The sequence below is a fragment of the Oncorhynchus kisutch genome, linkage group LG30, assembly GCF_002021735.2.
Source record: "Oncorhynchus kisutch isolate 150728-3 linkage group LG30, Okis_V2, whole genome shotgun sequence".
Classification (NCBI taxonomy): domain Eukaryota; kingdom Metazoa; phylum Chordata; class Actinopteri; order Salmoniformes; family Salmonidae; genus Oncorhynchus; species Oncorhynchus kisutch.
Genome location: NC_034203.2, coordinates 48,069,817 through 48,089,476, shown reverse-complemented (window position 1 = coordinate 48,089,476; position 19,660 = coordinate 48,069,817). Strand labels below are relative to the sequence as shown.

At 48.2% G+C, this 19,660-nt stretch overlaps 1 protein-coding gene and 1 long non-coding RNA gene across 4 annotated transcripts in view; both read right to left on the bottom strand.

Annotated features, from left to right (window-relative positions):
• Positions 1-1,649: 1,649 nt before the first annotated feature.
• Positions 1,650-6,826, bottom strand: LOC116358575 (uncharacterized). 2 transcript variants are annotated; one of them, XR_004206324.1, is made up of 2 exons: positions 6,050-6,826; positions 1,650-5,365 (listed from the first exon to the last, which is right to left on the bottom strand). It is a non-coding gene; the product is annotated as an uncharacterized LOC116358575 (long non-coding RNA). The 2 variants fall into 2 exon arrangements; XR_004206323.1 differs by having other exon boundaries at positions 6,092-6,826.
• A 37-nt stretch (positions 6,827-6,863) lies between these two features.
• LOC109882230 (kinesin-associated protein 3) overlaps positions 6,864-19,660 on the bottom strand; it is a 78,519-nt gene continuing 65,722 nt past the window's right edge. For both annotated transcript variants that reach the window (XM_031809906.1, XM_031809907.1), the window contains exons 16-20: positions 18,029-18,127; positions 17,683-17,768; positions 13,050-13,212; positions 12,849-12,930; positions 6,864-7,619 (exon numbers count right to left, since the gene is read on the bottom strand). In XM_031809906.1, the coding sequence (XP_031665766.1) occupies positions 7,511-7,619; positions 12,849-12,930; positions 13,050-13,212; positions 17,683-17,768; positions 18,029-18,127 (539 nt within the window). In that variant the 3' untranslated portion in view covers positions 6,864-7,510. The remainder of the gene's footprint in view (positions 7,620-12,848; positions 12,931-13,049; positions 13,213-17,682; positions 17,769-18,028; positions 18,128-19,660) is intronic.

Below are 19,660 nucleotides of genomic sequence, written 5' to 3'. Positions count from 1 at the left end.
ATTGACTCTGTACCCCCTGTATATAGCCTCCACATTGACTCTGTACCCCCTGTATATAGTCTCATTACTAACCAGTGCCCCCACACATTGACTCTGTACCGGGTACCCCCTGTATATAGTCTCATTACTAACCAGTGCCCCCACACATTGACTCTGTACCCCCTGTATATAGTCTCATTACTAACCAGTGCCCCCCACACATTGACTCTGTACCCCCTGTTTATAGTCTCATTACTAACCAGTGCCCCCCATACATTGACTCTGTACCCCCTGTATATAGTCTCATTACTAACCAGTGCCCGTACACATTGACTCTGTACCCCCTGTATATAGTCTCATTACTAACCAGTGCCCCCCACACATTGACTCTGTACCCCCTGTATATAGTCTCATTACTAACCAGTGCCCGTACACATTGACTCTGTACCCCCTGTATATAGTCTCATTACTAACCAGTGCCCCCCACACATTGACTCTGTACCCCCTGTTTATAGTCTCATTACTAACCAGTGCCCCCACACATTGACTCTGTACCCCCCTGTATATAGTCTCATTACTAACCAGTGCCCCCCACACATTGACTCTGTACCCCCTGTATATAGTCTCATTACTAACCAGTGCCCCCCACACATTGACTCTGTACCCCCTGTATATAGTCTCATTACTAACCAGTGCCCCCATACATTGACTCTGTACCCCCCTGTATATAGTCTCATTACTAACCAGTGCCCCCCACACATTGACTCTGTACCCCCTGTATATAGTCTCATTACTAACCAGTGCCCCCCACACATTGACTCTGTACCCCCTGTATATAGTCTCATTACTAACCAGTGCCCCCCACACATTGACTCTGTACCCCCTGTATATAGTCTCATTACTAACCAGTGCCCCCCACACATTGACTCTGTACCCCCTGTTTATAGTCTCATTACTAACCAGTGCCCCCACACATTGACTCTGTACCCCCCTGTATATAGTCTCATTACTAACCAGTGCCCCCCACACATTGACTCTGTACCCCCTGTATATAGTCTCATTACTAACCAGTGCCCCCCACACATTGACTCTGTACCCCCTGTTTATAGTCTCATTACTAACCAGTGCCCCCACACATTGACTCTGTACCCCCCTGTATATAGTCTCATTACTAACCAGTGCCCCCCACACATTGACTCTGTACCCCCTGTATATCGTCTCACTATTGTTATTTTACTGCAGATCTTTAACTACTTGTTACTTTTATTTCTTATTCACATTTTTTGTAACGGCTCTGTTGGTTAGGGACTTCAAGCATTTCACTCTGAGGTCTACACCTGTTGTATTCGGCGCATGTGACTAATACAATACCATTTTATTTGATTTGACACTCTGTTCAGAGGCGTATTGTCTGTCGGCAGGCAGATAATCCCACTTGAGGTTTCCAGTTTTTCCATGTGGTTTCTTCCTTCACAGTTTCCTAGAACAAGGGTGGCTCAACTCTCCCCAGCATTAACATTCATTTCAGTGTTTTCAATTGTTTGTGCTACTGATGTTTGTTCACAATAAAAGGGAATTGTCCTGATCAATTATGCACGGCCATAATATTATATTCATATTAAATTAAATACTTTATAGTTCATGTTTTTTTAATTAAGAAAAATCAGAAATCAATTTGAACAGTGATTTTAATTGCACTAATGTTCACAGTCCACACCAATAAATCCCTCATGGTTTTATAAGGTCCTTCACAGCAGTAGAGAATGCTAAAGCAGTGGTTTACAGTAGTTCCTATGAGCTTCAGGCACTGTTCTCACATCAAATACACTGCTGTGCTGTTCTCCCATCAGTAACACAATAAAGTAACATACTTTAAATACAAGTAAGAAAATAATAAACATGACTATTATAAAACAAACAGTAAACAAAAGCTGTAATATAAAATCATATTTAACATAAACTGAGAAAATAAGAAACCTCTAACAGAAAGTACTGTACATATCAGCATACCAAATAAAGCACTATTGTCAACCAGCAACAGAAGTAATTAATGGTGAAGTGTGCCACAGAATAGAAAGTGGCTATAAAGAGTGTATCCTGCCGCCTACTGCTGCTGCCGCCTACTGCTGCTGCCTACTGCTGCCGCCTACTGCCTACTGCTGCCGCCTACTGCCTACTGCTGCTGCCTACTGCCGCCGCCTACTGCCGCCGCCTACTACTACTACTGCCGCTGCCTACTGCTGCTGCAAGTTCTGACACATTGCTTGCCGTAAGTGTAAAACATTTACTGAGCGTTGAAGCCATTCTGTTTATTCAAACCAAAATGTAGCCTGCTGATGTTTTACCATCATTGCAAGAGCCCACCACTGCACACCACTGTCTACCACCATCAATATAGTAATGCAATACCACCTGGTTAACACTGTCTCGGTCTCATAGCCATATATTTAGACTGTTGGGCCAACTTTTAGAATGTAGAATATTGTTCGAATTCTAGACAGTCAGTTACACAGCATTATTTAGAGCCCTCAAACGCAACTCTGGACCCCGAAGCCCGTTCCACTGCGTTTTTTAATCAGGGACTGATTGAGACCTGGGCGCAATTGATTATCAGGTAGAACAGAAAACCAGCAGGCGCCAGACTTCGTATGGTAAGATGTGAATACCCCTGGTTTAGAGCATTGTCGAGAGAGAGTCGACTCCAACGACTCTGATACCAGGAGTCGACTCGAAAAATCATGGACTCTGTCTCCACTAGTGCTATAGAGAAGGCGAGGAGGAGCTCTGTTAATCCTTCATGCCTGAAAGTAATTTAACCATTCATTGTAGCCATTGACACTCTGTACAGTTGCTTTATAATGATTCTTTTTTTACGTAAATTAACTTGTTCATTCCTGGTATTTATAAAGTCTGATTTAATCAACAAATAGTCGCTTTAAAAAAAGGTTAAGGGTACAAGACTGTACATATCTGGCTGTGTTGGCAAAATCTCTACATATCCCATCAAGCCAAGTGGGGAGGGGCTGCCCGTTGTCATGGTTCCAAGACCAGTCAGAAACGTTCAGAGCCAAGCGGGGAGGGGCTGCCCGTTGTCATGGTTCCAAGACCAGTCAGAAATGTTCAGAGCCAAGCGGGGAGGGGCTGCCCATTGTCATGGTTCCAAGACCAGTCAGAAACGTTCAGAGCCAAGCGGGGAGGGGCTGCCCGTTGTCATGGTTCCAAGACCAGTCAGGAACGTTCAGCTGACCCTACGCCAGTGGATCTCTAAACTGAACTTGGATCCGGGTAAAGTAGCAATGATATCCTTCGCCACAGTAATCTTACCACACAACAGATAGCTCGAACCAATCACGACTATTCAACAAAACAAAGAATTGAAGCTCCTATTCCAGGGAATTTCTTAGTTACACGATGGAATAACTAGCAAAGGAGTTTTGAAGTTGAGGGTGCAGTATATATGATGTTTGGCAATGAGGACTAAAACTAGCCAAGTTCAGCTAGCCAGCTAGTTTAGCCCAGTAAGGGGAGGTACGGTAGCTAGATAGTGTAGTCAATATCAGGCCAGTAAGGAGAGGGACTTAGCTAGATAGTGTAGTCAATATCAGGCCAGTAAGGAGAGGGACTTAGCTAGATAGTGTAGTCAATATCAGGCCAGTAAGGAGAGGGACTTAGCTAGATAGTGTAGTCAATATCAGGCCAGTAAGGAGAGGGACTTAGCTAGATAGTGTAGTCAATATCAGGCCAGTAAGGTGAGGGACTTAGCTAGATAGTGTAGTCAATATCAGGCCAGTAAGGAGAGGGACTTAGCTAGATAGTGTAGTCAATATCAGGCCAGTAAGGAGAGGGACTTAGCTAGATAGTGTAGTCAATATCAGGCCAGTAAGGTGAGGGACTTAGCTAGATAGTGTAGTCAATATCAGGCCAGTAAGGAGAGGGACTTAGCTAGATAGTGTAGTCAATATCAGGCCAGTAAGGAGAGGGAAGTAGATTAGTATATATACATTATACATAGTTAACTAGTGCACTATTATTTTTTGTTACGTGTAGTTACACAAGGTATGCACTCTACAGTGTATTGAGTCCTTAATGGTGATTAAATGCAGTACTCAAGCAGACAATAGCAGTAGCCTTGAAGAGCATATGAGGTTATGTTAAATATAGCTAGAGTAGCGTGATCCTTGAGCCAAAGCTGACAACATGAGTGGTTTGTCTGTTCATGCAGATATAAGAAGAAGAACTTAAAGGTGCCACATTCTGAATGTCTCCCCCGTGTGGAAGGTGGGGGAACTGCAACAGCTTTATGCTGCATTCAAAACAAAATCTCCCCCTTCTCTGCATTCTACTTCCCTGTAACATGATGGAGACTGACGCCTTTAACTTTCTGTTTTGATCCACCAGCTTCAAAAATGTTTTTTTTTGTTATTGAAAAGATAGTTCACAGTGATTTAGAAGGTACAATGATTCCCTACACTATTCAGTACTTGTTTTCTCACATAAACTGAAATTGAGCGAACAGTGTTGCATTTTTGCAACCAGGAAATTTCCACTTGAGTGGAATGTTACTAGATAACACAGCCACAAAGTCAAAACAACTTTTTTACAACAGATTCCCTCTCTGGTGGGAGAAAAACAAAAAAATGTATATCACAGCCAATCACAACACTATCGGTTAAGTAATCCTGTTAAACACTATCATTCCACTATTGGTGCAGATATATTATGGACATTTTGTGAAATTACAATTTGAAATAAAACATGCGTAGTACCTTTAATTCTAAATGCAAGTGGTTTCAAGCCTACCTTAGTAGCTGCACTGAAATCATCTTTATATGAATGATTCAGTGGTCCTTAGTTTTAAGTCATATTCATGCAGAAGTGTGTGTGATTTGTGTGATAATATAAGCATGTAAATGACTACAAAACATAATTTAAACCCTCTGCGACTTCATGTTGAAATAAAAGGCAATGTGATATTTGCACCTACCAAAGCATTGCCTGAACAATAATACATTCCAATAATAGATTTCATATATAAAAAACCAGAACATCTATGGCTGTCAGCTTGCACTATTAGCACACAGAGGATACGTGAAGTCATGATGGCTACTGCAGAATGTTTTCAATCGTCACTAACACACTGATCTGTGTCCTGACACGCCTTACATCACTAACACACTGATCTGTGTCCTGACACGCCTTACATCACTAACACACTGATCTGTGTCCTGACACGCCTTACATCACTAACACACTGATCTGTGTCCTGACACGCCTTACATCACTAACACACTGATCTGTGTCCTGACACGCCTTACATCACTAACACACTGATCTGTGTCCTGACACGCCTTACATCACTAACACACTGATCTGTGTCCTGACACGCCTTACATCACTAACACACTGACACGCCTTACATCACTAACACACTGATCTGTGTCCTGACACGCCTTACATCACTAACACACTGATCTGTGTCCTGACACGCCTTACATCACTAACACACTGATCTGTGTCCTGACACGCCTTACATCACTAACACACTGATCTGTGTCCTGACACGCCTTACATCACTAACACACTGATCTGTGTCCTGACACTGTCACCTTACATCACTAACACACTGATCTGTGTCCTGACACGCCTTACATCACTAACACACTGATCTGTGTCCTGACACTGTCACCTTACATCACTAACACACTGATCTGTGTCCTGACACGCCTTACATCACTAACACACTGATCTGTGTCCTGACACTGTCACCTTACATCACTAACACACTGATCTGTGTCCTGACACGCCTTACATCACTAACACACTGATCTGTGTCCTGACACGCCTTACATCACTAACACACTGATCTGTGTCCTGACACGCCTTACATCACTAACACACTGATCTGTGTCCTGACACACCCTACATCACTAACACACTGATCTGTGTCCTGACACGCCTTACATCACTAACACACTGATCTGTGTCCTGACACGCCTTACATCACTAACACACTGATCTGTGTCCTGACACGCCTTACATCACTAACACACTGATCTGTGTCCTGACACACCTTACATCACTAACACACTGATCTGTGTCCTGACACTGTCACCTTACATCACTAACACACTGATCTGTGTCCTGACACGCCCTACATCACTAATGGGGGTTGGTCAGTGTTCATAGTGAATGGGGGTTGGTCAGTGTTCATAGTGAATGGGGGTTGGTCAGTGTTCATAGTGAATGGGGGTTGGTCAGTGTTCATAGTGAATGGGGGTTGGCCAGTGTTCATAGTGAATGGGGGTTGGTCAGTGTTCATAGTGATTGGGGATTGGTCAGTGTTCATAGTGAATGGGGATTGGTCAGTGTTCATAGTGAATGGGGGTTGGTCAGTGTTCATAGTGAATGGAGGTTGGTCAGTGTTCATAGTGAATGGGGGTTGGTCAGTGTTCATAGTGAATGGGGGTTGGTCAGTGTTCATAGTGAATGGGGGTTGGTCAGTGTTCATAGTGAATGGGGGTTGGTCAGTGTTCATAGTGAATGGGGGTTGGTCAGCGTTCATAGTGAATGGGGGTTGGTCAGCGTTCATAGTGAATGGGGGTTGGTCAGTGTTCATAGTGAATGGGGGTTGGTCAGTGTTCATAGTGAATGGGGATTGGGGATTGGTCAGTGTTCATAGTGAATGGGGATTGGGGATTGGTCAGTGTTCATAGTGAATGGGGATTCGTCAGTGTTCATAGTGAATGGGGGTTGGTCAGTGTTCATAGTGAATGGGGGTTGGTCAGTGTTCATAGTGAATGGGGGTTGGTCAGTGTTCATAGTGAATGGGGGTTGGTCAGTGTTCATAGTGAATGGGGGTTGGTCAGTGTTCATAGTGAATGAGGGTTGGTCAGTGTTCATAGTGAATGGGGGTTGGTCAGTGTTCATAGTGAATGGGGGTTGGTCAGTGTTCATAGTGAATGGGGGTTGGTCAGTGTTAAGTGTTGATGGGGGTCGATCAGTGTTAAGTGTTGATGAGGGTTGGTCAGACTATGTGGATGGTGATTGGTCAGACTATGTGGATGGTGTTAATGGGGATTGGTCAGACTATGTGGATGGTGTTAATGGGGATTGGTCAGACTATGTGGATGGGGATTGGCCAGTGTTCATAGTGGATGGTGATTGGTCAGACAATGTGGATGGGGATTGGTCAGTGTTTATAGTGAATGGGGATTGGTCAGTATTATTGTGGATGGTGATTGGTGATTGGTCAGGCTATGTGGATGGGGATTGGTCAGTGTTCGTAGTGGATGGTGATTGGTCAGACAATGTGGATGGGGATTGGTCAGTGTTCATAGTGGATGGGGATTGGTCGACTATGTGAAGAGGGATTGGTCGGTGTTTATAGTGGATGGTGATTGGTCGACTATGTGAAGGGGGATTGGTCAGTGTTCATAGTGGATGGTGATTGGTGATTGGTCAGACTATCTGAAGGGGATTGGTCAGTGTTCATAGTGGATGGTGATTGGTCAGACTATGTGAAGGGGAAGGTTTATCTGGAAGAAGTGTAGTCGTAGAACTGCTCGTCTGGTCTGAAGCCGAAGCCGGTGGCCGGTCGGCTCGATGTCCCCGTGGTCAGGTCAAACCCATCAGCTCCTCCACTGGAGAGAGACAAACACATAGAAATATTACAAAGTTATCAAACGCAAGGAGTTTCAATGTGTTAGGACGGAAGGGAAAAACAAGATGGCTCTCCTTCACCTGAATCCTGTGTGTGCATGTGTGTGTGTGTGTGTGTGTGTGTGTGTGTGTGTGTATGTAAACCAAGAGGATAACAGAAGAAAGAAGATGTGACACAGTGATGTTATGGTCAATCTAGACGTGTTCCCACGGCTTACAATCACACCACCGCTACGGCAACCAAGCCTCCCAGCCTCATTCAACACACCGCTGCTACGGCAACCAAGCCTCCCAGCCTCATTCAACACACCGCCGCTACGGCAACCAAGCCTCCCAGCCTCATTCAACACACCGCCGCTACGGCAACCAAGCCTCCCAGCCTCATTCAACACACCGCCGCTACGGCAACCAAGCCTCCCAGCCTCATTCAACACACCACCGCTACGGCAACCAAGCCTCCCAGCCTCATTCAACACACCGCCGCTACGGCAACCAAGCCTCCCAGCCTCATTCAACACACCGCCGCTACGGCAACCAAGCCTCCCAGCCTCATTCAACACACCGCCGCTACGGCAACCAAGCCTCCCAGCCTCATTCAACACACCGCCGCTACGGCAACCAAGCCTCCCAGCCTCATTCAACACACCACCGCTACGGCAACCAAGCCTCCCAGCCTCATTCAACACACCACCGCTACGGCAACCAAGCCTCCCAGCCTCATTCAACACACCGCCGCTACGGCAACCAAGCCTCCCAGCCTCATTCAACACACCGCCGTTACGGCAACCAAGCCTCCCAGCCTCATTCAACACACCGCCGCTACGGCAACCAAGCCTCCCAGCCTCATTCAACACACCGCCGCTACGGCAACCAAGCCTCCCAGCCTCATTCAACACACCGCCGCTACGGCAACCAAGCCTCCCAGCCTCATTCAACACACCACCGCTACGGCAACCAAGCCTCCCAGCCTCATTCAACACACCGCCGCTACGGCAACCAAGCCTCCCAGCCTCATTCAACACACCGCCGCTACAGCAACCAAGCCTCCCAGCCTCATTCAACACACCACCGCTACGGCAACCAAGCCTCCCAGCCTCATTCAACACACCACCGCTACGGCAACCAAGCCTCCCAGCCTCATTCAACACACCGCCGCTACGGCAACCAAGCCTCCCAGCCTCATTCAACACACCGCCGCTACGGCAACCAAGCCTCCCAGCCTCATTCAACACACCGCCGCTACGGCAACCAAGCCTCCCAGCCTCATTCAACACACCGCCGCTACGGCAACCAAGCCTCCCAGCCTCATTCAACACACCGCCGCTACGGCAACCAAGCCTCCCAGCCTCATTCAACACACCACCGCTACGGCAACCAAGCCTCCCAGTCTCATTCAACACACCACCGTTAAGGTAACCAAGCCTCCCAGCCTCATTCAACACACCACCGCTACGGCAACCAAGCCTCCCAGCCTCATTCAACTCTCCACCGTCACGGCAACCATGACTCCCAGCCTCACTGATAAGTAGCACAAAAGGTTCTGGGGGAGGTATAAAGTGAATCCATGTAAAAACAGAGAACTCTGGGTACAAACAGTATTGGAGAAAGAATCTTGGATAAATATCAATATACTCTACTGTATGCAGCATACTGTATATTGGTCTGTAGACAAACATTTTGTCCTGGGATAAAAAGACAAACTGCATTTCACCTCACAGCTCCACTCTGCCTCCACTACCACCACTACCACCACGACAGACCAACAGGCACTCTGACCACAGCTCCAATCTGCCTCAATTACCACCACGACAGACCGACAGGCACTGACCACAGCTCCAATCTGCCTCCACTACCACCACGACAGACCGGCAGGCCGCGTTACCACACCAACAGCTAGATAATAAACAAGAGGGACTACCTATGTTAGACCCTACCCTCCACGGTGTTAGACCCTAACCTCCAAGGTGTTAGACCCTACCCTCCACGGTGTTAGACCCTAACCTCCAAGGTGTTAGACCCTACCCTCCACGGTGTTAGACCCTACCCTCCACGGTGTTAGACCCTATGTTAGACTCTAACCTCCAAGGTGTTAGACCCTACCCTCCAACGTGTTAGACCCTACCCTCCAAGATGTTAGACCTTGTTTTAGACCCTACCCTCCAAGGTGTTAGACCCTATATTAGACCCTACCCTCCAAGGTGTTAGACCCTACCCTCCACGGTGTTAGACCCTACCCTCCAGGGTGTTAGACCCTACCCTCCAGGGTGTTAGACCCTACCCTCCAGGGTGTTAGACCCTATGTTAGACCCTACCCTCCAAGGTGTTAGACCCTACCCTCCAGGGTGTTAGAACCTACCCTCCAAGGTGTTAGACCCTACCCTCCAAGGTGTTAGACCCTACCCTCCAAGGTGTTAGACCCTACCCTCCAAGGTGTTAGACCCTACCCTCCAAGGTGTTAGACCCTACCCTCCACAGTGTTAGACCCTACCCTCCAAGGTGTTAGACCCTATGTTAGACCCTATGTTAGACCCTACACTCCAAGGTGTTAGACCCTACCCTCCAAGGTGTTAGACCCTACCCTCCAAGGTGTTAGACCCTACCCTCCAAGGTGTTAGACCCTACCCTCCAAGGCATTAGACCCTATATTAGACCCTACCCTCCAAGGTGTTAGACCCTACCCTCCACTTGTTAGACCCTACCCTCCAAGGTGTTAGACCCTACCCTCCAAGGTGTTAGACCCTACCCTCCAAGGTGTTAGACCCTACCCTCCACTTGTTAGACCCTACCCTCCAAGGTGTTAGACCCTACCCTCCACGGTGTTAGACCCTACCTTCCACGGTGTTAGACCCTACCCTCCATGGTGTTAGACCCTATGTTAGACCCTACCCTCCAAGGCATTAGACCCTATATTAGACCCTACCCTCCAAGGTGTTAGACCCTACCCTCCAAGGTGTTACACCCTACCCTCCAAGGTGTTACACCCTACCCTCCAAGGTGTTACACCCTACCCTCCAAGGTGTTAGACCCTATATTAGACCCTACCCTCCAAGGTGTTAGACCCTACCCTCCACTTGTTAGACCCTACCCTCCACGGTGTTAGACCCTACCCTCCAAGGTGTTAGACCCTACCCTCCAAGGTGTTAGACCCTACCCTCCACGGTGTTAGACCCTACCCTCCACGGTGTTAGACCCTACCCTCCACGGTGTTAGACCCTACCCTCCATGGTGTTAGAACCTACCCTCCAAGGTGTTAGACCCTACCCTCCAAGGTGTTAGACCCTACCCTCCAAGGTGTTAGACCCTACCCTCCACGGTGTTAGACCCTACCCTCCAAGGTGTTACACCCTACCCTCCAAGGTGTTAGACCCTACCCTCCAAGGTGTTAGACCCTATATTAGACCCTACCCTCCAAGGTGTTAGACCCTACCCTCCAAGGTGTTAGACCCTATATTAGACCCTACCCTCCAAGGTGTTAGACCCTACCCTCCACTTGTTAGACCCTACCCTCCAAGGTGTTAGACCCTACCCTCCAAGGTGTTACACCCTACCCTCCAAGGTGTTACACCCTACCCTCCAAGGTGTTAGACCCTACCCTCCAAGGTGTTAGACCCTACCCTCCAAGGTGTTAGACCCTACCCTCCACTTGTTAGACCCTACCCTCCACGGTGTTAGACCCTACCCTCCAAGGTGTTAGACCCTACCCTCCAAGGTGTTAGACCCTACCCTCCAAGGTGTTAGACCCTACCCTCCACGGTGTTAGACCCTACCCTCCACGGTGTTAGACCCTACCCTCCATGGTGTTAGAACCTACCCTCCAAGGTGTTAGACCCTACCCTCCAAGGTGTTAGACCCTACCCTCCACGGTGTTAGACCCTATATTAGACCCTACCCTCCAAGGTGTTAGACCCTACCCTCCAAGGTGTTAGACCCTACCCTCCAAGGTGTTAGACCCTATATTAGACCCTACCCTCCAAGGTGTTAGACCCTACCCTCCAAGGTGTTAGACCCTATATTAGACCCTACCCTCCAAGGTGTTAGACCCTACCCTCCACTTGTTAGACCCTACCCTCCAAGGTGTTAGACCCTACCCTCCAAGGTGTTACACCCTACCCTCCAAGGTGTTACACCCTACCCTCCAAGGTGTTAGACCCTACCCTCCAAGGTGTTAGACCCTACCCTCCAAGGTGTTAGACCCTACCCTCCACTTGTTAGACCCTACCCTCCACGGTGTTAGACCCTACCCTCCAAGGTGTTAGACCCTACCCTCCAAGGTGTTAGACCCTACCCTCCAAGGTGTTAGACCCTACCCTCCACGGTGTTAGACCCTACCCTCCACGGTGTTAGACCCTACCCTCCATGGTGTTAGAACCTACCCTCCAAGGTGTTAGACCCTACCCTCCAAGGTGTTAGACCCTACCCTCCACGGTGTTAGACCCTACCCTCCACGGTGTTAGACCCTACCCTCCATGGTGTTAGAACCTACCCTCCAAGGTGTTAGACCCTACCCTCCAAGGTGTTAGACCCTACCCTCCAAGGTGTTAGACCCTACCCTCCACGGTGTTAGACCCTACCCTCCAAGGTGTTACACCCTACCCTCCAAGGTGTTAGACCCTACCCTCCAAGGTGTTAGACCCTATATTAGACCCTACCCTCCAAGGTGTTAGACCCTACCCTCCACTTGTTAGACCCTACCCTCCAAGGTGTTAGACCCTACCCTCCAAGGTGTTACACCCTACCCTCCAAGGTGTTACACCCTACCCTCCAAGGTGTTAGACCCTACCCTCCAAGGTGTTAGACCCTACCCTCCAAGGTGTTAGACCCTATATTAGACCCTACCCTCCAAGGCGTTAGACCCTATGTTAGACCCTACCCTCCAAGGTGTTAGACCCTACCCTCCAAGGTGTTAGACCCTACCCTCCAAGGTGTTAGACCCTACCCTCCAAGGTGTTAGACCCTATGTTAGACCCTACCCTCCAAGGTGTTAGACCCTACCCTCCAAGGTGTTAGACCCTACCCTACAAGGTGTTAGACCCTACCCTACAAGGTGTTAGACCCTACGTTAGACCCTACCCTACAGGGTGTTCGATACTAACAGAGTATAAGGTATACTGGAAGAGTGTACTAGATGGATGACATGTACAAGGTGAGTGTGTATGTGTGAGAAGAATCAATAGTGTTTGAGAGTGTTAAAGTTTGTCTCACTATCGTACCCGTGTTGTCCGTCTCCATTCTGTGCGTAGGGATCACTGAAGAAGTCTGGACTGACCGCTCCTGACGCAGGGGTGATCCCGTCTAGACACAGTGAGAGAGGGAAAACAAACACAGGGATTGTGAGGTCTTCCTGACAGCTGCTGGTGGAGACAGAGACAAACAAACAGCACAAACTGGATCTGAAAATGCACTTTACTGACCCGTGCTGTAGAAGAGGTCAGGTCTGTCCATCTCTCCATCCTCTCCATACATGAAGGGCTCTCCCTCCTCCATCTGCCTACTCTCCACCATCTCCAACCACTGAGAGTTATGCCATCGGAACTTCTCTCTCTGAGTCTTCCTCCCCCACTCCTCATCATACTCCTAGAGGGATGGAGAGGGGAGGGGGATAGAGCGGGAGGAGAGGGGGGATGGAGGGAGGGGGAGAGGTAGGGAGAGGGGTGTTGGAGGGGGAGGGAGAGGGAGGGGGAGAGGGAGGGAGAGGGGAGGGGGATAAATAAATAAAACTGTGAAGGACCTCGGTGTTACTCTGGACCCTGATCTCAATTTTGACGAACATATCAAGACTATTTCAAGGACAGCTTTTTTCCATCTACGTAACATTGCAAATATCAGAAACCTTTTGGGCTAAAACTGATGCATTATTGTTTTCCCATGCTTTTGTCACATCTAGATTAGACTACTGCAACCTTCTGGCTACCCAGATTACACTGCTGAAATCTTGACTAGAACCTAAACATGTGATCATATTACTCCAGTGCTAGCCTCTCTACACTGGCTTCCTGTCAAGGCTAGGGCTGATTTCAAGGTTTTACTGCTAACCCACAAAGCATTACATGGGCTTGCTCCTACCTATCTTTCCAATTTGTTCCTGCCGTACATACCTACACATACGCTACGGTCACAAGAAGCAGGCCTCCTTACTGTCCCTAGAATTTCTAAGCAAACAGCTGGACGCAGGGCTTTCTCCTATAGAGCTCCATTTTTATGGAACGGTCTGCCTACCCATGTCAGAGACGCAAACTCGGTCTCAACCTTTAAGTCTTTATTGAAGACTCATCTCTTCAGTAGGTCCTATGATTAAGTGTACTCATGAGTGTGAAGGTGAACAGAAAGGCTCTGGAGCAATGAACCGCCCTTGCTGTCTCTGCCTGACCGGTTCCCCTCTTTCCACTGGGATTCTCTGCCTCTAACCCTATTACAGGGGCTGAGTCACTGGCTTACTGGGGCTCTCTCATGCCGTCCCTGGAAGGGGTGCGTCACCTGAGTGGGTTGATTCACTGATGTGGTCATCCTGTCCAGGTTGGCTCTCCCCTCGGGTTCGTGCCGTGGGTGAGATCTTTGTGGGCTATCCTCAGCCTTGTCTCAGGGTAGTAAGTTGGTGGTTTGAAGATATCCCTCTAGTGGGTGGGGTTATATCCTGCCTGTTTGGCCCTCTCCAGGGGTATCATTAGATGGGGCCACAGTGTCTCCTGACCCCTCCTGTCTCAGCCTCCAGTATTTATGCTGCAGTAGTTTGTGTCTCGGGGGGCTGGGGTCAGTTTGTTATATCTGGAGTACTTCTCCTGTCTTATCCGGTGTCCTGTGTGAATTTAAGTATGCTCTCTCTAATTATTTTTCTCTGAGGACCTGAGTCCTAGGACCATGCCTAAGGACTACCTGGCCTGATGACTTCTTGCTGTCCCCAGTCCACCTGGCCGTGCTGCTGCTCCAGTTTCAACTGTTCTGCCTGCGGCTATGGAACCCTGATCTGTTGACTGGATGTGCTACTTTGTCCCGGACCTGCTGTATTCAACTCTGAATGATCGGCTATGAAAAGCCAACTAACTTTTAATACCACTGTGATTATTATTATTGGACCATGCAGGTTATCTGTGAACATTTGAACATCTTGGCCATGTTCTGTTATAATCTCCATCCGTTACAGCCGCCAGAAGAGGACTGGCCTCCCCTCATAGCCTGGTTCCTCTCCACCCGGCACAGCCAGAAGAGGACTGGCCCACCCCTCATAGCCTGGTTCCTCTCTAGGTTTCTTCCTAGGTTCTGGCCTTTCTAGTGAGTTGTTCCTAGCCACCGTGCTTCTACACCTGCATTGCTTGCTATTTGGGGTTTAAGGCTGGGTTTCTGTACAGCACTTTGAGATGTCGGCTGATGTAAAAAGGGCTTTATAAATACATTTGATTGATTAATTGATTCAGAGTTCCTCTGTCCAGTGTCTGTGTTCTTTTCCCCATCTTAATGTTTCATTTTTATTGGCCAGTCTGAGATATGGCTTTTTCTTTGCAACTCTGCCTAGAAGGCCAGCATCCCGGAGTCACCTCTTTTCACTGTTGACTGGTGAGACTGGACAGAGGAACTCTGCCAAGAAGGCCAGCATCCCGGAGTCACCTCTTCACTGTTGACGTTGAGACTGGACAGAGGAACTCTGCCTAGAAGGCCAGCATCCCGGAGTCGCCTCTTCACTGTTGATGTTGAGACTGGACAGAGGAACTCTGCCAAGAAGGCCAGCATCCCGGAGTCGCCTCTTCACTGTTGATGTTGAGACTGGACAGAGGAACTCTGCCTAGAAGGCCAGCATCCCGGAGTCGCCTCTTCACTGTTGATGTTGAGACTGGACAGAGGAACTCTGCCTAGAAGGCCAGCATCCCGGAGTCACCTCTTCACTGTTGACGTTGAGACTGGACAGAGGAACTCTGCCTAGAAGGCCAGCATCCCGGAGTCGCCTCTTCACTGTTGATGTTGAGACTGGACAGAGGAACTCTGCCAAGAAGGCCAGCATCCCGGAGTCGCCTCTTCACTGTTGATGTTGAGACTGGACAGAGGAACTCTGCCTAGAAGGCCAGCATCCCGGAGTCGCCTCTTCACTGTTGATGTTGAGACTGGACAGAGGAACTCTGCCTAGAAGACCAGCCTCCCAGAGTCGCCTCTTCACTATTGATGTTGAGACTGGACAGAGGAACTCTGCCTAGAAGGCCAGCATCCCGGAGTCGCCTCTTCACTGTTGATGTTGAGACTGGACAGAGGAACTCTGCCTAGAAGACCAGCCTCCCAGAGTCGCCTCTTCACTATTGATGTTGAGACTGGACAGAGGAACTCTGCCTAGAAGGCCAGCATCCCGGAGTCGCCTCTTCACTATTGATGTTGAGACTGGACAGAGGAACTCTGCCTAGAAGGCCAGCATCCCGGAGTCGCCTCTTCACTATTGATGTTGAGACTGGACAGAGGAACTCTGCCTAGAAGGCCAGCATCCCGGAGTCGCCTCTTCACTGTTGACGTTGAGACTGGACAGAGGAACTCTGCCTAGAAGGCCAGCATCCCGGAGTCGCCTCTTCACTGTTGATGTTGAGACTGGACAGAGGAACTCTGCCTAGAAGGCCAGCATCCCGGAGTCACCTCTTCACTGTTGATGTTGAGACTGGACAGAGGAACTCTGCCTAGAAGGCCAGCCTCCCAGAGTCACCTCTTCACTATTGATGTTGAGACTGGACAGAGGAACTCTGCCTAGAAGGCCAGCCTCCCAGAGTCGCCTCTTCACTATTGACGTTGAGACAGGTGTTTTGCGGGTACTATTTAATGAAGCTGCCAGTTGAGGACTTGTGAGGCGTCTGTTTCTCAAACTAGACACTAATGTACTTGTCCTCTTGCTCAGTTGTGCACAGGGGCCTCCTACCCCTATTTCTATTCTGGTTAGGGCCAGTTTGCGCTGTTCTGTGAAGGGAGTAGTACACAGTGTTGTACGAGATCTTCAGTTTCTTGGAAATTTCTCAGAACAAGAATAGACTGACGAGTTTCAGAAGAAAGGTAGTTGTTTCTGCCCATTTTGAGTTTGTAATCAAACCCACAAATCCTGATGCTCACGATACTCAACTAGTCTAAAGAAGGCCAGTTTATTGCTTCTTTAATTAGAAACCATTAAAAACCAGCCGTTTCCAGCTACAATAGTCATTTACAACATTAACAATGTCTACACTGTAATTTGATGTTATTTTAACGGACCAAAAAAAAAGTGCTTTTCTTTCAAAAACAAGGACGTTTCTAAGTGACCCCAAACCTTTCAACAGTGTATATATAACAAAAAATGCAAACAATATATGGGGGATTGGAAGTGATGCAGACAACTACATTGATGGAAGCTATAGTCTATCTGCAGTTTGAAAAGCTGATCTACACCATAAAACAAATGCAATATTTAATCAATTCCACCGGCGGAGTACGACTGAGACCTGGAATGTGAAGCTAACTGAAGCTGGCCAGCTTCATAAAATCCTGAGTAGCTGTAGCTTGCTTCATAGGATACCCCTCAGAGAGACTGGGTACACAGGAGGATACCCCTCAGAGAGACTGGGGTTACACAGGAGGATACCCCTCAGAGAGACTGGGTACACAGGAGGATACCCCTCAGAGAGACTGGGGTTACACACGGGAGGATACCCCTCAGAGAGACTGGGGTTACACAGGAGGATACCCCTCAGAGAGACTGGGGTTACACAGGAGGATACCCCTCAGAGAGACTGGGGTTACACACGGGAGGATACCCCTCAAAGAGACTGGGGTTACACAGGAGGATACCCCTCAGAGAGACTGGGGTTACAGAAGGATACCCCTCAGAGAGACTGGGGTTACAGGAGGATACCCCTCAGAGAGACTGGGTACACAGGAGGATACCCCTCAGAGAGACTGGGGTTACAGGAGGATACCCCTCAGAGAGACTGGGGTTACACAGGAGGATACCCCTCAGAGAGACTGGGGTTACAGGAGGATACCCTCAGTACCAGTAGTGGCGTGTGTTTCTACCTGTTATAGGGTTTAATTCAGTAATAGTCTGTTACTTACAGCGATTATGTCCAGAGTGTTGTCACAGACCTTGCGTATCTCAGCATTCTTGTCGTGCATCAGGTCGATAAGGTACGCCGGAGCCTCTGAGATGAGGGTTAAGGGTTACAGCTCTGGGAAGTCTGAGGTCGCTGGTTCAAGGCCCAAACAGCCAACGTACAGTAATGATGTGGTTTTTCATAGGAGGAGGAGGATGATGATGATGATGATGAGGAAGAACATTCAGAGAATAATGGGCTTTAAAAGTAAAAAATGAAAAATTTGATTTCACGCTTTCACACAAAATTAACTATGCATCAACATGTTTTAAACATAAGAAGCAGTGCATTGTGGGTAGGAAGGATACGTGTCTCTTTAATGATGACCTCCCTGGTAGCCTGGTGAAACACCATCTGGTAAAACACATAGACGATCTGACACACAAACTCATCGTCCTCCTGTTGGGCTGCAGGGAGAAACAGCCATCTTAGACATACAGATTGGCTTCGTCAAGAAGGGAAACCAAACCTGATATCTAAAACTCCACCACAGATCAACTTTTAACATCGTTCAGATCATTTTCTTTTACAGCCACATGCACAGTATGACGTGTTTCTTATGTATGAGGATGAGCAATGCTGTGAGAGTCTGTATTTCGCCCGGAAAGGGTATCGTTTCCGAATCGTCTGAAAAGATACGGATAGCCGCTCCACTTCTCCATCAGTTCAATAAGAAGCCCTGTCATATTGGTTCTGATCCGGGTCTCATCAGTTCAATAAGAAGCCCTGTCATATTGGTTCTGATCAGGGTCTCATCAGTTCAATAAGAAGCCCTGTCATATTGGTTCTGATCCGGGTCTCATCAGTTCAATAAGAAGCCCTGTCATATTGGTTCTGATCCGGGTCTCATCAGTTCAATAAGAAGCCCTGTCATATTGGTTCTGATCCAGGTCTCATCAGTTCAATAAGAAGCCCTGTCATATTGGTTCTGATCCAGGTCTCATCAGTTCAATAAGAAGCCCTGTCATATTGGTTCTGGTCCAGGTCTCATCAGTTCAATAAGAAGCCCTGTCATATTGGTTCTGATCAGGGTCTCATCAGTTCAATAAGAAGCCCTGTCATATTGGTTCTGATCCGGGTCTCATCAGTTCAATAAGAAGCCCTGTCATATTGGTTCTGATCAGGGTCTCATCAGTTCAATAAGAAGCCCTGTCATATTGGTTCTGATCCAGGTCTCATCAGTTCAATAAGAAGCCCTGTCATATTGGTTCTGATCCGGGTCTCATCAGTTCAATAAGAAGCCCTGTCATATTGGTTCTGATCCAGGTCTCATCAGTTCAATAAGAAGCCCTGTCATATTGGTTCTGATCCGGGTCTCATCAGTTCAATAAGAAGCCCTGTCATATTGGTTCTGATCAGGGTCTCATCAGTTCAATAAGAAGCCCTGTCATATTGGTTCTGATCCAGGTCTCATCAGTTCAATAAGAAGCCCTGTCATATTGGTTCTGATCCAGGTCTCATCAGTTCAATAAGAAGCCCTGTCATATTGGTTCTGATCCGGGTCTCATCAGTTCAATAAGAAGCCCTGTCATATTGGTTCTGATCCAGGTCTCATCAAGTCAACGCCCATATCAACTCCTCGACACACTGCACCCTCTTCAATTCTCCTACCGCCCTGACAGATCCACGACAACGCAATCGCCACGACACTGCACACTGCCCTCACTCACCTGGACAAAAGGACAGCATATGTGAGGATGCTGTTCATTGACTACAGCTGGGCCTTAAATACCGTAGTGTCCTATCAGCTCATTACAAATCTCACGGCCCTGGGTCTGAACTCCTCCGTCTGCAACTGGGTCCTGGACTTCCTGATGGGCCGACCACAGGTGAAGGTAGACAACATTACATCCTCGACACTGATTCTCAACACGGGGACCCCACAAGGGTGCGTCCTCAGTCCCCTCCTGTACTCCCTGTATACCCATGACTGACTGGCC